Here is a 20819-nt window from a genome sequence, read left to right as displayed (position 1 = left end):
CTCTGGGAGAATTACTTGTGGGAGAGGGACTTGCTCTGCGACTTGTTTCCCTGCGCCCTCCATCTCTGTTTGCTTCCTCATTCTTTCCGTCACTTCTGCCTCCCTTCCTTCCTCTTATCCCACCTTCGTTTCATCCTTCCTCTTCTTCGATCCTACTGTTCCACCGCCTCCCAAGAACAAGTGAGACAATCAACTCTGATACTCCAGCACTAAAGCCAGCCACGGTATCCCAGGGCAATCTTTAATTGTACCAGCAAATCCTGTGAGTGGAATAAGAAAACAAAACCAAGGGCAACACCCTGGATGCTCAGTAGTCGACTATGTGTCTCTCTGGCACAGTGTGCCCCTCTGAAAATCATTTCTAAAAGAAAGAACACCGTTTTCAAACACGTTTACATCACCCTTCCCATGCCAAATGACAGGGTGGCAGCGTTTCTGAGCCAAGAAACAAAACAGCAATAGGCTCCATTGTATAATCTCCGAGGGCGCTGCTGCATCTGCGCGTTGCTCAGGGATTCCGATTGTGGTCACTTAAAAGTGGGCGCTGTCTAAGACTCCTCCCACAACAAGGGAGAATTCTACAACATGCAGCGGTGATCACTGATGCACATTATCCCTTTATGCAAGTAACATACTGCCAATGAAATTTACAAAATTCCCAGAATGCAACGGAGATATTTCCAAGTTGGTTTTCAAGATGTCCTTACAATGTAAAGCATCACTGCCATTCCATCATCTACAGAGTCCTAGTATGTGCACACTGTGAGTACCCAAATCTCCCCCCGTATGTCGAGCACTACTGCCACACTACTATCAGATTTGACCAATGAAGCACCATTTCCAATCCAATTTCCAAATTCCACCCAGGATCTAAAGTGCAGTTGCCACACCGGTATTCAATATGTAGCCCGTACATAAAACAACACTGCAGTGCCAGTTTTCATATTTCCCAAGTTATAATGCACCACTTTCATGCGCCTATCCACATTTTTCCAGTAAGAAATATGCATAGTGCTTTGACAGCATCTGTACGAGCCAACTATTAAGGTGCCCTTGCACTAACAGTAGCCCAAAATAAAAAAAAACACAGCGTAAAACAGAATTCTATTCTAGATTGTCTCTAATATATAAGGCCCTTATGTTAAGTGGTCGCAAGTTAATTCTTAAAACTGCAAAGGGTTCTGCATAGTTACAACCATAGATATTATCAGACTACTAGGTTTTAACTGTGGGGGTTAGCATCATATGCTACCCTTGTCCTGGAGGATCCTTTCTACTATCACTATGACAACTGGATCAAGGACAACCCCTCCTACACCTGACTCTCAGGGTAGCAAGGGCGAGCAGTCACAGGCTTCTCAAGGAGGTGGTAAGGGTTGAGCAAGCACAGCAATCAACAATCAATGAAGAGACACAATAACGTCAATGCCCAGCCCAGTGCCTATTTGTTAACAACAAAACTGCTTTTAATCACCCAGCATTTCTAAATACTACCAAGGGTATGATCCTCCTTCTAGCCTGAGTTCCTTTGCTAATCTCACACATATGACCTCATTCTGGGTGGTCCCTCTACCCCCGCCTGTCTCTTACCTCACACAGTAGTTGAGCAAAAGCATGAATAATGCTGTGGTGTCGTCTTTATCCCCGTCTACCCCCCGAAGTCAAATCCGAGCACATTTGGGGCACCTATGGACTTGTGTAGTCAGGGACCATGGTGATCCAAGGCAGGCCAAGGCTCCCGCTCGGCCGGATGTGGGCCGTGTCTCGATTTGTGCACCTTCCTGTCTTAGTCATGTGATGCAGCTGCAGTGGTTCAGCGGCTTCCTCAGACAGTGGGGATGTTAAAAGCCCTGCATGGGCCAAAGTAGGCTGCAAGAGATGTGAGTAGGCAGTCAAAGATCAGGTTGATCATGCCGATGCATGATGCAACCCCAGCCGGGCCTATGGAAGATGCAGCCCCAATAAGGACAATGCGATGATCAGAGTAGATGCAGCCATGACCAGGATGATGGTAGTTTTGGCAGATGCAGTTGCGACTTAGCTGTAAGGCAGTTACTTCAAGTGGTTCCCACCAGCAATCAATAGTAAGGGGCCAGGGAAACCCTCAGCAATGCAGGTCACTCCTAGCTTACTCTTAGAGAGTTTGATCTCTCTCAATGTCCCTCAGTCACAGGGGACATGTGGGACCTCTCTCCACCTCGTAAGTCACCCTCTCTTGCAGGGGCAGACAGACTACTTCCCTTTCTCAGCAAGCAGCGAGGCTTCTAGCCACTCCAGGCAGACCCTCAGCTCCTCCAGCAGAAAGAACAGCCTTCAGGTGATGCCCCCTAATCTCTGGGAGCCTGGATTTCAAGTGGACACCAGCCCTGGTCGCACAGCATAATTAGAATTACAATATGAGTACTCTGAAAAGGACGGTCTTCTCTGGTCATGATGGACATGGAACAAACTGGGTAGTTTGGGTCCCTCTTTAAGACACCTTTTTAAGAATGGGGATTTGGATCCAATGTCTCAAACTGCAGAACTAGTTTGGGATGCTTCTTATTTGAAGTGCATTTCCCAGACTGCTCTCAAGAGATTCTCACAGCAGGAAGCACTCAGCCTGTCCACACTAGAGTACCCACAACACAGGCATAATGCCATGTGAGAATCTTGATTCTGGCTATCACCATCCCAAGTGAAGTAGTAATTGGGGAGAGACAAGAAGGCAGGCCTGATTCATACAACGGAAACTGCAATCCCGCCCTCACCCATTCCATCAATCAAATGACTTTGCTCATCAACCAAATGGCAGGCCTTACTAACAAAAGACCTCACTGAGTTTCTAAAGGTAAGTGTCTCTCTCCTCCTCACTTAATTGTGTAAATCCCTTCCCTTCAGCTACAGGAATGGAGGTAATAAACATCTACCTTAAGGAAGAGTAGACTAGGTACACTGAAAATTGATCCCATTGGCATGAGCGTTCAGATACAGTCCTATTACTCTACATGGGCTAAACACAGTACACACCCAGAATACACAAAGGATGCCAGTACAAGGTTCTAGGCAAACATATAACAGTGGAGCTTTACTTGAGCGGGGCTGGTACGCCTTACTCCAAGGGACACAGCTATAAAGGCCAGGTCATAGTTCAGACCTTTCCAAAACACTGCAATCTGCTACTACCACTTTGTGCGCCATACCTAGGAAAGGCATAGTAGTATTCTTCCCAAAATGAGGGCTCAATTGGTGTAACCCTTCCCATCATAAGACAGGTCGTGGACTTCATGCAGTCAGGAACAGGCCTATGCTTTTGTGCCGATAGTTAGTGTAGGAAGCTGGCTCTTCTAAAAAAAAAAAACAAGTACACAATGCACAAAGTCCAGTGGATCCCCAATTGGTTTGCACAGGCAAAAGTAGATAGGATGAATGCTGTATTTTGTGGTAGTGTGGGCAAGCAGTTAGACTTATCAGAGGGCAGTGCTAAGCATTTGTTGTACTCACAGAGGCAATAAATGCGACACACACTTAAAAGAATAAATCCAAGATCAATTTAGAAAAAATAACACTTCTTTTTATATATATTTGTAACCCAAGAACTTCATTATAAGGTAAGTACATTTTTAAGCATAAAGTCTTTACGCTTGCAAAAATCGACACAGTGCAGTTTCAGAGTTCTTCAATGTTAGCCTATGGAAGGAAAACTCATTCAGCAAACACGCACTTTACAACAACTCAAAGGACCAATCTTGTAGACTTAAGGTGAGTACTGGGCAAGGTTCAGGACTACACCAAGGGGTCCCTCTGGGCAGCACTGGGGTGTCCAGGTACAGAGGTGTAGTACGGCGTTGGGTGCCCAATGTATTTCAATGGGGATAGGTCTCAGTGTGTCAGGTTTCTCTCATCACAGAAGCCACAGGAGACGAGGCCTGCATGCAGGGGGCCTGCGTGCAGATGCTGCAGGCGACTTCAAGGAGTCCGGGAGGGAAAGAATCATGATAGACTTGGAGTATGGGGAGTTGGGGAACCTTGTAGTTGGTAGTTTTTCATGGTGCCCTCTGTGTGCATGTATTGGTAAATCCAGCACTGGCATTAGTTTGATATCAAACATCCCTGCCTTCAGTGAAGCCATCATGTAGCTGGGGAACTCGCAGTGGCCAGTGTACAGCACATGTATTTGAAATGGCTTCCGTAATCACTTACTTTGTTTCAGAATCGACAAAGACATAGCAGGGGCTTATCTGCTTATGCAGATATGCCCTCAAATGAAGTATAATGCATCCTGCCTTAGGGCTGTAAGGCCTGCTAGAGGGGTGTCTTACATATATTGCATGCAGTGTTAAGGGACATGGCACACAGGTTGTATGCAATGTCGTGTTTTCACTTTTGTCTGCACCAAGACACACAGCTTGCAATGTCAGCCTGTGATGTGCTCGTGAGGGGTTCATTAGGGTGGCACAATTCACGCTGCAACCGTGAGGGACCACCTATAGTACCCCAGGCCTTAGGTACCAGGGGTACCATTTACTAGGAACTTACAGAGGGTGCTAAAGGTCTTGCCAATTGGGACAACGACTGTGAAGTTTTGGGGAAAGAGATCTGGCCCTGGGGACCTGGTTAGCAGGACCCAGTGCTCTTCCAGTCACAATTACATCAGATACCAGGCAAAACATGGGGGCTAACCATGCCAAAAAGGGTGCTTTCCTACAGTTAGATTAGCCTGACACCAGAGCCAAAATAAAAGTCAGGATACCAGATAGGCATGCAGTCATGCACTCAGGGAAGGGCAACACTTCTGTATGCCGTGCATGGGACATTCTCTTCACAACACCTATACACTTATAGTTAGGGCAGCAACTCTAGATACAACTGGTTATAAAAATGAATGTCTAATGCCAAATGCTACTCTTCTAGTAAAGCTGTTGAACAAGTCTACCACTGTAACTTAAGGAACTGAAGGAGATCAACAGGCATCTGTCCTTTCCCTCCCGCTTTCTCAGATTCACCTCCCCTGTGCATTAAAACTAGATTGTTTGTGGTATATGTTGTACAGGACAAATAAACACAAATAACCAATCTGATGTTTAATTGTCTAGGTAGGAAATAATGAATTGGAGAGATGGATCTGTGTTTAAGCTGCTTGATCTATCAGGAGCACTCAAAGGCTCTTACTAAGACTAAGGGCCTGATTTAGAACTCGGCAGACGGGTCACCGATTAAATGGAGTAACCTGCCTGCCAAAGTTCTAAATCAGGCACTAAGTTATCAAAGCTGAAAGCATGATTGGGCTTCTACATGGATGTAGACGAGCAAATATGCCTGAGAAAGGCTCCTGGATCGGTTTTCAGTCACATTACAAGGGGACGCACTGGGCAAAGAACTTGCCCATCATACTAAAAAAAATGTTGTTATAAGAATGGCCATCGGTATGATTGTTACCTACAGATATTAACCCTGGTGGGAACCAAGGTGAACAAATTGATATAATTGAGTATATACATATAGTCATAACTTTCAAGGACAAGAGCACGAGAGGCAAGGTTTATGTGGCCGAATCTGGACCTCCTGTTTTAGAGTTGTGCCATTATTATGATCTACATATCATTATAAATCTGCATGCTGGTACCCAAATTATGGTTGTCGAGGACATTACACTTGAGAACATTCTGCAAGGTTAGAACAGGAAATGCCAGTATTGCAAAGGACAGTAGAGACAGATGACTGGGAAAAGAGTGAGGCTGTTTAGGAACAATAGCATGGGAAAGGAAGTTTTCTCAACAGTTTATTCCGTTATTGATTAGGCACTGGAGATGTAGGACAGAAGATACTATGAATTTACTTTTTCTTTTGTAAAACAAGCACGCACTGTCTGTTTTCATATATAACTGTTAATTCAAGTCGATGACCATGGATTATATCTCAAGTTTCAATTTGTGTGTCTAAAAAAATTTGCATCTCACTTTAGTCCAACTTTCAACTCTCTGAACCATTTAAGACACGCATCATCTCATCACTACATCAGAAGACAGCTATAGGAAAAGAGTATAGATTGTAAATAGGAACCCTGACCATAACATTCCTTGTCTCACCTCACCTCAGAAGAATTATACCATCAATGCCTGCAGGAAAGCTCAAAAACATCCTTTCACCGGGGAATTCACTGACAACCTATATACATGACAATATGCAAAACTGTATCACATTGTATCAACTTTCATATTTTCCAGCAAGACTCTGTAAGCATCTTCCTGTGGGTTAAAAGAAACTGCATGTCTTCATCTTAGCATGTTGGGCAAGGATGACAATGACTTCTAATTTGTCAAACTATTTCTTTGTCCCCAGAAGGGTCTTCTTACACAACACAATATCCAAAATGAGGTTAGGTAACAGGGGCTCACAACTCAGCAAAGAAGTTATCTCTTCTTAATGCCACCAAATCGATCCTGACCATCATACTAAACATTAGCAGGCCTCTTCCAGGCTCACTGGTTTTGGAGCCTTTCCTGGGGAGCCTAAATGCCCGTGAGACTGCTGGACACTTACTCATCCCCCATTCTTCCACTTATGTCACTTGTTGGTCAACAGTGCTCTGCAGTTCACTGCGCCCCCAGCGCCTGGATCTGTGCTCCTCACCATTAGTAAAGAATCTGTTTCCTTGATTTTCATGCGTCTGCTCATGTTCTGCCACCTTGTCTGATCAATTCACAAACTTAACCTCTGTTGCTTTAACAGCCAATCCAATTTAGCCAGTTTTAAAACACACATCACACAGAGTATTGATGGTTTTGACTTGGGCCTGGTCTTCGACTGTATACCTCTGCCCCTTTCCAAGGCCTCTTCAGGGGCCTCTCTTGTCATCTAGGTTGAGGGCTTGAAAGTCCTTTCTTATCACTGTGATAAAGCAGACACAGTTATGCTCGCCTAGGTCAAATGTTCAGATTTCAGTGGCTTTATCCATTTCCTTTATAGACAAGAAACTATTTGCAAGAAATTGAGGTTTAATATCTATTCCAATATCTAAGCCACTCACCAACATAAACAATGTACTTGTCGAGAAATCCACAGCACATCAAGTGAAATATTATCCAAGAATATTAACAAAAGTATATAATAGGTTTACTTTCTCTCCAAACTAAAGGTATTTATTAGAATTAATGTAAGAGAGAATCATTTCCTTCCTTTCACTGATATGGGATAAGTTATGGCCGATGCACTTCGCCTCAGGAAATGTATACCTTTCTAATACTTCACAAGAGGCTATTTCATCACGAAGAAGGGCAAGTCATGAGAAAGCAGATGAGGCCCAAACGCTCCTGATGTCAGAATTCCAAAGAGCACCAACTGGGTGCCATAATCTGACAATGAAAAAAAAAGAACTTGCCTAAAGAGTCTTATTTAATTGATTTTTTTTTAAAGAGGCCTGGTAGAGCTAAACTGCTGAATGAATGGTCTGGTTTATCAACCCAATTATACAAAAAGCTTGTTCCACCATTCTTGCTGCACATTAACTACTACTAAGTATCCATTCATGCTGGTCTTTGCTGGGTCAAATATCATACCACTGTTTTTTATAAACAATATTCTAATTGATACCTGTATGAAAGTACTAAAGTGGTGAAGTACACATCTTGTAGGCTTTCTTTTATTCCCCAACCTAAGCATGGAATGTCTTAGGGCGGCAATGTGAAAAAGACATCTGCAACAGAAAAGGTATAAACGACTTGCGTGACGCAGATCCGCTGTGTGAGCTGTGAAAGCTGACCCGTTCTGGAGGTTTTGGGTGTGGATGTAACATGCCAAGAATTTGTAGATATAATTCTGTGATGCTACCTTTTTATTCATATCCTCAGACATTTCAATCCTGCCACCGTCATTACCAGGTGGAGTGCCAGAAGTAAAATGGTGGCATAGCAATCCTTCATCCTGTGGGTTCCTTACTCCCCATTACCACAAGCAGCTATCAAGTCCCACAGAAACCAGTATCTACAGATTTTCCTAACTATGAATTTACCATGGACAGATGGTTTCTCGAAAAAGTACTTCTGTGCTTTCGAGAATAAGACATTTTATTGTGGAAATCCACAAAGAGGTTTTTACCACATTTCAATTACAAGTATGAACTTTGACCACTGGGAACTACTTAATGCATTTTCCCATTTAACTGGACATGTTTGTTGTATACATTTTTTACATATGCGCTCTGCTGCTTCCAGGCTATTTATAGTTATTTAAATCCTACTTTTTTTATTTGTACCACTTCGCTTTTCATCTTTTAATATTAACTATGAGTTGTTGCCCAATTATCCTTAGTCTCTTTTCCTGTGAAATGTCTTGTATTAGGACTGAGTGGCTTGATGAGGGAAGGTTAATATTTATTCAACTAAGGTGAGAATGAGACTTTCTCTGGGTCTGGCTGATGGAGGTTTTAGCCTTTTTTTGAGAAGCATGTTGTTACAATGCAAAGAAATACCACACACAGCCGAACCAAGACCTGGTGTATGACCAGGCACATGACTAGTTATCTAAAAAAAAAGGGGACAATGAGCCCGATGACTCCAAAAATCTGAGCAACGGCTGTGCCAAGGAAAAAACAGTGTTTGCTTTTCACACATTTTAACGAGCCTTCTTTGAAATTGTGCCTATTATTCCGCTGTCTGCATTCACTTTTCCTCCGAAAGAGGACTTCTTTGAGTGGGATAACAGTCTTCAGAGCGACCTGCTCACTTTTCTTCTTTTAATTATTATTGTTTAATTGTATTTCGTCTTTAAAGAGGTGAAAATAGCTATCCATTACCATTGCTTCATCTCTTCATTCCACCATAGATTACTAGCACTGCATTTTACCTTTCAGAACGCCCTTGGCTTGGCTTCAGTTTTCCCAAACTCCTTTTCTAGCTGGGTTGCCCTCTTCTCCTTCCCCACCGTGTTATTCAGAATAATCTTATTTCTTCTCTTCGTTCCAGCTTTTTCTTCCAGGGAGACTTCAATTTCTCTGTCATTTAACTCCTGCCACTGAGCATTTCTTAACAATTTCCATTTGGGTTTTAGTATTGCTAGACTTGTCAGCTGCTTTTGACATGGTAGTTTATACACTAATCTCCTTTTAGTTCTTACATCTTTGGATATTGTGCATCCATCCCTATTTTTGATTCACTGTCATCTTTCTTGTCGCACTCTCTCAGGAACCTCAAGGGATTCCCTTTCAGCGCCTTTTTCCTTATGACCCTGATCTGATTTCCACAGGGTTCTATCCTTGGCCCATGCTTACTATCACTCCATTCTGATCACTTAGAAGCAGATTTTCTATCTTTTGGTTTTAATGCAGATATTTATGCAGTTAATACTCAGGTATGTATTGGGTTCCTTTCTTTTAATGCTTCTCTCCAACAGAAACTGTCTCAATGTCCTGCCATCAGTGAAATGCTGATGGTTAAGCGCTATCCCCAGATGAACACATCCAAGACTGAAATCCTATTCTTTTTAACAAAATCTTCACCTATTTCCTTGCCTTTTTCTTTTAGAACAGCAGCCATGGTCAGTCCATACAGGCGAAGGGGCCACCCCCTCACTTTCCTCAGGAGAATAAGAGTGTCTTTCAGGCTGAGCAAAGGTCACTCTTCTTGTTCAGGTCAAGGAGCTACACATACACTAAATGCACAGGTGCCTGGCTGCTTAAGCTAAACTTTGCCAGGCTGCGGATTTAACAGCACTGTGGGCATGACCTTCTCAGCCTGGCAGAAGTGCCTTGAGGCCCTCCCCCTCATGATAAAGGGAGCGACATTGATTGCCTCAGACCTGGCCGCTTCAGTTCCAAAGCCGTGAAGTGCCCAGGGCCGAGGGCCAATCAATGACATCTTGTCACAGAGTGGGGTGGGGTCAGCAAATCTCACTGACCCCATTCTGTGATGAGTGAGGGACTGATGCCTTCCATCATTGGCTGACTTAAAGTCAGTCAATGACGGAAGGAAGCAGCCCCAACTCTCCTGGGATCTCCAAGGCTTTCCTGTCCGGGAGCTACAGGGCAGGTATGTTTTATACTATTGAATGTTTGGTGCCTGTGTGTATGCATAAATGTATTTGTATTGTTGTAAGGGAGTGTATATGTGTGCATGTGTGGCCCGCCAGCCTCCCTCCCTGCCAAAATGACTGGCCTCCACTGCATACCAGTAAGTATTGATCACAAGCTAGACTTTACTTTTACTCCCCTCTCTTATTTCTTATTGAAAGACATATTTTTGCAATAACTATACTCTGCCATATTCAACCTCTTAATAACAAAAAAAAACAGTTCCTCACTTTTCCGCTACCTACTTTTGCTTCAGACTTAAACCTCTTTGGTCGCTTCATTTCTCTTTTTTTCTATGTAGGTCGTCCTGGAATGCTCCACTCTTACGTTCACTTTCTCTTTGCTCATCATTATTCCTCACTTATTTCACCATAGCCATGCTCTGCGGCTTCGAACACATTCACTTTTGCTCACCTTTTCACCCAAAGAATGTTCAATTGGATCAAACTTGGAGGCAGGACCTTGGGATTCCAAGGTCCTAGATTGTGGAACACACAAACCTTAAACATGAGGGTGAAGCCCAACAATAGGCACTCCAGGAACGGTCTGAAAACTGACTTTTCTATCTTGTCTTTACCTAAACCTTCTTACCTGCAGGTGGCAATGAAGACCACTGAAGTAGGTGCGCCATATCCAGTTTGACTCTAACATGACCCATAATCTCCTAAGTAATCTGTTTTTCATCACAGTTCTGAAGTCAATAAAAGAAAGCATACAATGGTCTACAAAATCTTTAAATAAATCAATACAAATTAATTTGTTCTATTGGTCTTTTCTATGTATCTAGTTTCATCAGTATTTAACCTTACAATGGGACTTTGTTCTACCTCATCAAGATGTTTAGCTAGTACTCTATCTCCTTGTGTTCGTCATGATTTTAATAGTTCCCTCTGCTAGCTCCTAAGCTACGACTCTACCTTCTCTAACACTTCATTTCACATTAACCCAGACACACTTTAAATACAAGTTAAGTTTATTTTTAATTAAGACAGTGGTTCTTAACCTGTGGTCAAGGAACCGCTGGGGGGGGGGGCACAAAGCCTTCTCTGTGGGGGTCTGCAACTGCTAAGACATTTGAATATTACTAACAGATTATTAAAAAGTATGTAAAAACAGAAGCAAAATGTAAAATAAAAAACATTAAAACGTTCTGTAAATGTGAAGGAGTTCTAAACTGGAGGCTAAAGATTAAGTTAGTATCCTCAGATTCATTTGTGAGAGCAATGCAAAACTGTCAAAAAGAATATAGTATGGACGATGAGTGGCCTCAATTGATTCTAGAAAAGCTCGAACCTTCCATTAAAATTACATTTTGGATTTATTTTATAAGTGTTTGTAAATAAAATAAAATATTGCATCATTAGTATACATGTTTGATGAGTGCTTGTTTCTGTATTTTTGTGTATTGTTTTGCGGTTCAAATCATTGAAAATGATTAGCCGGGGTCTCTGCCTTACACTGTTGACTCACTGGTGGTCCCTAGAGGGAGCATGTGGTATCCAGTAATGATCAAGTGGGGTTCCACAGAAGTCAAAAGGTTAAGAATGGCTGATTTAAGCTATTTCAACAAAGTTTAGACTCCCAAAGTCTATCTCCCCACCCCCTAAAAGCCTTGCAGCAAGCTTACTACCATGGTTTAAGGAGAAGGCACTCCAAGCAACAGACCTTATTTTTACATGGATATTTTGATGTTTTTATACTCGAAATGAAGGGTACACTGCAGAGTCTGTATTTGTGCAAAAGATCCTATTAAACAGGCTCCCTGTAATAAAAATAATTATTGGTATTTATACTACCCAGGTGCAATATTAAGTACACCCGTGTATACAACAGCACTGTCCATCAAGCTGCTGCTGGGCCAGAAACCGTTAGATGTTTTTCTGTGCAGTAGCTCCCACCAGCACTGGCTCTAAGATGATTTCTATCCACAGGTAGATTTGAGGCTCCTAGTCTAGAAGACTCATTGCATACACTCAATTCATTTTCCTTTAAGCACTTAAAAGTCTAGAAAGAGAATTGTAAGTTACATATTTAGTCTCCAGAGCCCGGTTTCTCAGCAGTCCTTCCGGCCAAGGAAATTCAACTAGGCAGGACTACCTGGGATGAAAGAGGAGACTGCAAAAAGATGGTCCCCTGGCATACTGCCTGGGGCTGTCAATGAGTGTCACAAAGACAGCATTCAAGGAGAAGCATTGAAGCATCTAACAACTTGACATCTGTCTTTAGGGTTGTTTGTCGCCCTCTGATCCCACCACTTTCTCAATGGGAGGTCTCGTATACATGCTCGAAGACACACATCAGCTCTGAAATACCATAACTAGTTCTAAAGCTTGCTGTCCCTATGCACCCACCACCTCCCATTTTACTGGCCAGTTTGTGCCCTCTGGGCCGAGGCTCTTGTTGATTATGTGTGAAAACTGCTCACGTGCACTAGATCTCATGTGTCGCAATGTCCCCTCCCCCTTGCAGCCCAGATATCTGTCCTTCAGTCTCTGTTATGAGCCTATTCCTCTGGTCCCGTTTCCTTAAGTGTTTCGACGACATCTTCACGGCCCATCCACCTTTATTACAGAGTAGAGCTATCTAGACAACGCCGGAGTGGGGTCTGGACTTCATAGGGGTGTGCTACTCCATCAGAGAAAAAAAATCTGACTCCCTTTGGGTAGAGCTTTTCGCCCGAGCTGCTGCCCCCCTAATACCACACCGTGTTGTCGAGAACTGGGATCTACAGAAAAATTCTGAAAATGTTAGGGAGCTGTAGGGGCCTGTCTACCCTGCCTGTAGGTTTGAGAATGTGAGCGCAACTCGGATCCCAGAGGTACACCCTGTCTTCCCGCCTTCCGTCCTTCTCCTGACGCGAGAGAGCTAACAGAGTCCACTGCAGGCTTTATCGGCCCTTTCACCTCGGAGCCCCACATGCTCACCCCCTGGCCATTGTGCATACCTTCGCAATGTATGTTGTTATGTTATGTTATGTAATGCTGCACGTGGCTCCCTGGCAGTCAGTTCAAATTACCTCATACAAGGGCCAAACAGTTTTAAAAGAGATTACTTACACAGGAAGGGGATACATGTTTAAATGCTCCCAGAAAATGAGATGGACTTCTAGGTGACAATGAGAGGGAGTTTATCTCATGCCTCAGCTCCTTGGACTATGAACCGCCTTCCTCCTCCGCTCACTCCTTTGAAAGTGGAAATGGAGAGGGCAAAAAAACGTGGGGGAGGGGTGAAAGAATTTCCCACAGATCAAAGGTTGCCACAGCCCGCAAACAACGCAGTGACTAAAATGCTTGATAGACAACGCACAGCATCTCAAAGATCAATGCCTGCAACAGTGGCAGACAGTGCCGGTCAAGGGTGTGAAGAGCACATGGAGGTGTACTTTTGCCCACTGGAAGACACAATTTGACTGTGCTTTCTGCATGTTTTACACATGCTGCACTAGATATGCACGAAGCCTGAATGGTGCAGTAACGGGGACACACAACCAATGCCCATATTGCCTGGACTGCATGGGGAGAGGATGAACACTGGGTAAATTATTTTCAGACATTTCAAATAGGAAAAGGCTGCTTTTGAAACATGCACCCAGTGTGGGATTTACTGTGCACAGGTCATTTGGTGTTTAGGTCGAAGCCCACTAGACAGCACACCTGTCTGGTTTGCTAACATCATCTTGGTGATATTCTAAAATCTCCCCTGAGAATACATTCTACCTGTGCTTACCATTGGCTTTATGGTTTGTATTTCAAATTTGCTTGCTTTCTGTTTGCTGGCTTTATTTGTTTTAGGCTGTACAGCTTGAGTTTGTCTCTCCCATAGAGCATAGCCATTTACTGTATTCTTTCATGAGTGCTCACCTTCTGTAAACAGCCCTTTAAATCTTGTTCTTAGCTTACATTAAAAGACAGCGGTCAAATGTCAGGCTCTGTCTTCCAAGGTAGCTTGGTGTATACTTTTCTTTCTCTGACTTCAAAGTGAGAAGATTTATGTGACAATCTTGGCCTGAAAGGAAAGGCCTTTATCTAGGACACAGCAAAATGTATATGTCTGTAAATAAACTGTGCAGATATTTCACAATATATCAGAATTAGAAAAGCACGAATGAAGCACTTTTTTTGTAATTCTGAAGTGTTGTGTAAACAAATATTTTAATATGATCCAAACAAATCAATACACTAGGAGATGCTATTTCCACACATTATCATTATTGCACTGTATACTTTTATCCATAAAACTGTATGTCTCTGCAAATGAAATGGCCATTTGAATTGGCAATGCATTGTCTGTAGTGGCAGTGTGCTACCACCCCATTTATGCTCCTCACTACTCCACTCTGCAACTCTCTATGGCCGCCACTCTATGACACTCCACTCCACGACAAGCCGCTCAACTCCACAACAAGCCACTCCACTCTACGACACTCCACACCCAGTCACTCCACTCTACGCCATTCCAGCCTCTGCCACTCTACGACGTCACTCCATTCAATGACATGCCAACCCACTCTATGACACACCACTCTGCGACACAACACTTTATGACAAGCCTTTCCACTTTGTGACACGCCACTCCACTCTACTCTGCGCAACTCCACTCTATGCCACATCTCCCTCCATGCCACTCCACACCACTTTACTCCACTCCAGAGTCTGACACACTTCTCCTCTCTACTCCACTATGCTATTCTATACCACTCCATTCTACGCCATTCGTTGTCACTCCACAACACTCTATGCCACTCCACTCTGCTGTTTGCCACAACATTCTACTTGACACTACACTCTATGACACTCCAATCTATGCTACTCCTCTCTGACAATCTACTTCATGCCACTCAACTCTCTACGCCACTCTACACAACCTCCTTTATGCCACTGCATGTCACTTTACTTCACTCTACTTTCTCCACGACACACTGTGCCACTCCAAAACACTCAATGGCACTTCACTCTACTCCACTGTATGACACTCCACTCTATGTCCTTCCACTCTAAGCCACTCCACGATACTCTATGCCACCGAATTCTTTAACACTCCACTCCACTCTATGCCACTCCAAGCCACAACACTACCTCCCTCTAAGCAACTCCCTCTACACCACTCCACTCTACAACATTCCATGCCATTCCACTCTATGACACTTTACTCCACTCTGACACTCTGTGCCCCTCCACTCTACTACACTCCCTCCACATCTACACCACTGCACGACAGTCTACACCGCTTTACAACACTCCACTCCATGTCACTCTCCTCCATGCTGCTAACCTTTAGCCATGTTGAACAGCAGCCACACTAGCATACAACATGGCTAAAACACACCCCCTGCAAAGCCAATATGTCTTGCACAAGCAAGACCTTTTGGATTTGCCAATGTTTGTTTTGAACTTGAAATGCAAAAAAACGTGCCAATGCCGCATGTTCACAATTCCAGGGTGCACAAATTCTTATTGCATGCAGTTTGCCCATACAACTTGCTACAGGTTTCACATGCGGGCAAACATCTGCTGCTGTGCAATTAACACACAAGTTGTAATTAAGATATAGGTGCAAATGGGAGTTTGAGTTTGAATCTGTGATTGTGTTAGTTTTGAAAGGAGAGTCTAAGATTGATTCTTGCTTCCAAGTGCATGGAGACCTAGCTGTGATGTAGGCTTGATGTTTCAAGAGAGACGTTTTAGGGGCATTCTGAGAAACTCTCTCTTCATATAACCTCTAGTTCAGTCTTCCCCTCACTTTACCTGCTTCTACCTCAAACCCTGTCTCTTCCAATCCAGTGTCAATTTGAGGATTTCTGGGTCCCATTCAAAACATATTGTGATCTTTTTTCTGTCAATTTAACACACAATTCAATATTGGCTTGGCTGAGGAGAAAATGGGTAATAACATTCAAAGTTCTACCAAACAGGCGGGTCCTAAAATATCTTCTTGGCCGGGTCCCCACAAAAAATCTTAAAATGACATTGTATCTCGTGGCAACTTGGAGAGGGGCCTCCTATAAAAAAGATTTCAATCTTTGAGGCATTCGTATTAACTTTCTTATTGATATAAAGCAATGTATTGCCTTAATGCATCTTGTGAAATTGGGAGTTTGCTGATGCTGATGAAGGTGACTATATAAGCAAATGCTGCATGCTATAGTTTTAACAGCACATGTCGAATCACTATGTCAGGTAAGTGTTAAAAAAGTTACAGAGAAAAAAAAAGAGATAAATGAGGGACCATACATTTAATGTTCTCTGTGGAGTAGACGGACAGAGTGGCATTTCTAAGTCAAGATTACCGACCCAAGAAAATGCACTAACGTTTTCAAAGCAACTAATTACAAACACAAAGAAAACAGCAAATTTGCCAAGCCTCAGATCTCCGAACTGGCTGTGCAGGGAAACGATTTAAACCGACGACACCGTGAATTACTGATAATATTGTACACTGCAACATCCCATCAAATACTGCATGCTTTAGTTTTAACAGCACACGTCGAATCACTATATAAGGTAAATGATGAACGGTAACAGAAAAAAAGCTCACACAATTTGGACCACATACTGAACGTTCTAAGGGACTACTATGGTACGTCTTTACTGACTAGTCTTTCCAACTCAAGAATGCTACCCCAAAAAATCACAAAGCACTTCAGTGCAGCTAGTCTCAAACACAAAGACAACAGAGCAAAATTTGCAGGCCTTACGTTTCTGCTTTGAAAGATTTAATGTCTGATGCATTAAAATAACTATAATGTGGACTGATCAGATAAAAACTGGCATAGAGTAGAGAGTTACAGGGCAGAGTAGAGAGGTGTAGCATGAAGTGGCGTAGAGTGGAGTAGTGCAGAGTGTAGTGGTATGGAGAGGTATAAAATTGAGTTGTGCAGAGTAGGGTGCAGTGGTGTGGAGTGGTGCAGAGCAAAGTGGAGTGGCAAAGAGTGGAGTATGCATGGTGTGGTAGCACACTGCCATTACAGACTCCACATTTTCAATTGAAATGACCATTACATTTGCGCAGAATTACAGCTTTACTTATAAAACTAAACAATGCACAAACGAAAATGTGTGAAAATGTCATCACTGAGTTTAATGATTCGTTTTGATCATAATAAAAGTATTTGTTTCCAACACACTTCAGAAATAACAAAAAATGTGCTTCATTTGTATGTTTATAAATCTGATATATTCTGAAATACTTGCACAATTCATTTAAATGTTGTGTGCTAGAATAAAAGTATTTCCTACTCGCAGTATCCAGCACAATTGTCACATAAATCCTCTCACTTTGAAATCAGAGAAAGAAAAGTAAACAAGTACCATTTGAAGACAGCACCTGACATTTGACTTTGGTCTTTGACTGCACAGCAAATGTGATGAGATAAGCACAAGATTTAAAGGCCTGTTAACAGAAAGCGAGTTTGTAGAAGAATACAGAAAACATGGTTTAGGCAACAGGAGGGACAAACTGAACCTGTACAGCCTAAAGCAAATAAAGGTAGTGAATGGAAACCCAGAAAGTGCGAGTTACCAACTATCAAGACAATGGTACTCAACGAGCAGAATGCATTTTCTGATGTCAACTTTCATAGAGACCTCAAGATGTCTTTAGCAAACCAGACAGCTGTGCTGTATGTTAGGCTGAGACCTCAAAACTCTTCTCCCTTAGCTCAATCTCTGCACATGCCTGTTTCTTAACTGGTATCTTTGCAGCAAACTACAAACGTTGTCCTCACTCACATTCCATTATCTCTATGCGAACCTAGTACCCTGTTATGGAAGTGTGAATAGGAGTATATAGCATTTTGATGTACTACTGTTTATCCCATTTTTGGTACAAGTAATATCTGTACAACTGATTTTCAAAACAAAAAGACAATTTGCCTTTGAAATGTCCTCATATTCTTATTTACCACACCAATGTAGTGATCTGAAAATGACCTAATGTGGTCAGCACTGTCGAAAAACTCAAATAATTAAAAAATTAAGATCTTGAAAAAGAGGATCTGCATGGGGGAATCGTTATTCGCTTCCTATTGGTAAAAATCAATCACTTTATGGCAGGTTCTAGAGACCAGTTTGCTCCACCCACTCCTTTAAAACTGAAAGCCACTGATAGACCCAACAGGTTTAAGGTCTGCAGACTGCATTATCAACTACTTGTCTGATCAGTAATGGTGATAGTCCCATCTTTTTGAATTACGTAACTGCCTGACACAGAGAACCTGGACCACCCTTGCTAAATAAATAAGGGGGTCAATACGACCCCAGCGGTCGGCGGTAATGTGGCAGTAAGTACTGCCAACAGGCTGGCAGTATTTACCGCCACATTATTACATTGGCAGGTTGGTTGAAGCCAACCCGCCAATGTACCATTCCAACCGCCACAGCGGTAACAGCTACCGGGCAGGTACATTGTGCCACCTGCAGGATTATGACCCCGCCTACCGCCATGGTTTTCATGGCGTTCATAACTCCTTAAAAACCATGGCGGTAGGCAATATCAATGACAAGGAACTCCTTCCCTGTCACTGAAAGGGGTCCCCCCACCTCTCCAGTTATCCCCCTCCACACCTCCACCTCCCCATACCCCGCAACATCCACGCCTCCTTCACACACACACGCATACACACACACATTAACACATACATACATGCATACATCCAATCACAGAGACATCCTCACACACTTCCAAACATACATGCAGACACACATTCACATTTCACAACATACATGCACACACACGTCCGTACATGCACAGACGCATTCAACACTCAACACACACCCGCATTCACACACACACATACATTCACACCCTCCCAACACACAAACACCCCTCTCCCTTGTCAAAGACCCAACTTACCTGGATCCAGGGAGTCCTTCGGCAGGAGACAGGATGGGGCGCTGCTCCCGCCAGCAGCGCCCACCAGCAGAACACCGCCAGGCCACATTATTTGTCATAATACGGCTGGCGGCTGTCTACTGGCGTGGCGCTGCTGGTGGTAGCAGCACCACCTTACCACCATCCGCCGGTATGGCAACAGACGGATTTCCACCCTTCTTGTGGCAGAAATCCGTCTGTAGTCATAATATGGCGGGAGGCTGGTAGCCACGGCAACGGTCTTTCGGAGGCCGTCGCCGCAGCGGTAGGTGGATTTTACCGCCAATGTTGAAATGAGGGCCTATGTTTGTTCTCATTTGTGTCACCACACTACAAATTCAGCCACTTCTGCCAAGGTATGCTATATGCATTCTGTGCTCTAGCAATCGCATGCCCCTTTTCCCTTCATACAAGTCCTTAAATGGTTAGCCTCATCCCCTAGCATTAATTACTTGTCTTGGCTAGTGCCACTGGACTGTTTCAAACTATTTTGATAATCATGGAGATGAGGCCACCAGAAGCAGACTCAATTCTCCAGATAAGACCTTCAGAACCAAACACAATACTGCGGCGTAACCTGGAGAAACCAACACCATATCCTAGATGTGGGGTTTGGAACTGAACACAGCTCTGTAGACAACTCCAGAACTAGGCACTATGTTGCTGATATTGGCTCCACTTCTAAAGACTATATGAGCAGTCGCCATGTATGGGTACAGTACATCAGATAAGCCCTCCATAACTGGACACAATACACCCGGCGGAACTTGCAGGGGTGAAAACAATGGAGAATACTTCAATTGGAGTCTCATGAATGCAACAAAAAACTCCGAATAAGCTTCCTGACAACTGGTCCATAGGGCATTATGTCTTGCAAATGATTTTAGCAGAGGGCCCTTGAAATCTTACATTGATTAATACTTAATGCATGGCAACATGTAGAAAATTAGCGAGAAATAGGGGAAATGTATTCAACATTTTTCGTCAGTGTAGGGGTATTCGGTGTTTCTCTGCATGTTGTAAAGGGTGCCAGGCATTTATTTACGTGTGTGTGCTTACGCCTCCGTTTCCTAATGGCGACACCTACATACACCCTTTTCTTATAAGTTTCACTGCAAATACTAGTGGTTCTATATAATAAATACAAGTTTTCTGAGTCCCTCTCCGATCTAGATTTGCTTTCGCTCAGAAAGTCCCGTCTTCCGGCTCTGTCCCAGGTCGTGCGCTGGTTTCCCGATACTTACAGCGCGAGTTCTTGCTACCAGATACCTCCCTGCCCAGATGTCTCTTTAGTCTTTACCTGCATTTTGAAGAGTCTCGCGCCGCTGCGTTCTGCTCACATAGAGATAGTCCTCGAGAGACCCCCGGTGTGGAGCTGGGTGCGGGGTCTGCTTCTGTGAACCCTGCGCTTTCTTGGAGTTTCTCTGTTCGCTCTCTCTCCTCCCCCTCGCCTGCCGCGCCCGCCCTGTCTCACAGGTTAGCCTACCTGACCACTCCCTTGTGTGCCAGGTAAGCGGTGACATCACAGGTCGGTCCCGTCTCGGTGTGGGACTCTTCATAAGACACCTCCCATCACGCAGCGATAACCGGCACCCCTGCATAGAGGTGGGCGAGGCACTTCACTCCCGAGCCGGAGGCCTGGCCCTGGCTCAGCTCGAAGTCCTCTTGGACCCTAGAGCCCAGAAGGAGCCGAGCTTTAACGTGGCAGCCGCCTGTCGCCAATGCTCTATCGCCATGCCCCAAGCCTTTAAAAACAAGACGTAATCCTTTGGTGTTGAAAAAGAGAGAAATAGGTAGCACTGTAGTTGGAAAATTGCATAATGTGAAAACAAAAAATCTGGGCCAGTTCTGCTTCCCCGCTTGTCAAAATTGTGTGATCTTTGGCAAATATTTTACTGTACAAAGC

The 20819-nt window shown here is 43.6% G+C and overlaps 1 protein-coding gene across 4 annotated transcripts in view; it reads right to left on the bottom strand.

Moving 5' to 3' along the window:
• ANO9 (anoctamin 9) overlaps positions 1–20387 on the bottom strand; it is a 386417-nt gene extending 366030 nt beyond the window's left edge. For 3 of the 4 annotated variants that reach the window (XM_069223191.1, XM_069223192.1, XM_069223193.1), the window contains exon 1: positions 20214–20387. In XM_069223191.1, coding sequence (XP_069079292.1) covers positions 20214–20219 — 6 coding nt within the window. In that variant the 5' untranslated portion in view covers positions 20220–20387. The remainder of the gene's footprint in view (positions 1–20213) is intronic. The other variant, XM_069223194.1, reaches the window with a different exon arrangement.
• Positions 20388–20819: the final 432 nt, after the last annotated feature.

This window comes from Pleurodeles waltl, chromosome 3_1 (assembly GCF_031143425.1).
Source record: "Pleurodeles waltl isolate 20211129_DDA chromosome 3_1, aPleWal1.hap1.20221129, whole genome shotgun sequence".
In the NCBI taxonomy this organism is placed as follows: Eukaryota; Metazoa; Chordata; class Amphibia; order Caudata; family Salamandridae; genus Pleurodeles; species Pleurodeles waltl.
The sequence above is the reverse complement of the archived record's forward strand: the minus strand, read 5'-3'. Positions and strand labels throughout refer to the sequence as shown.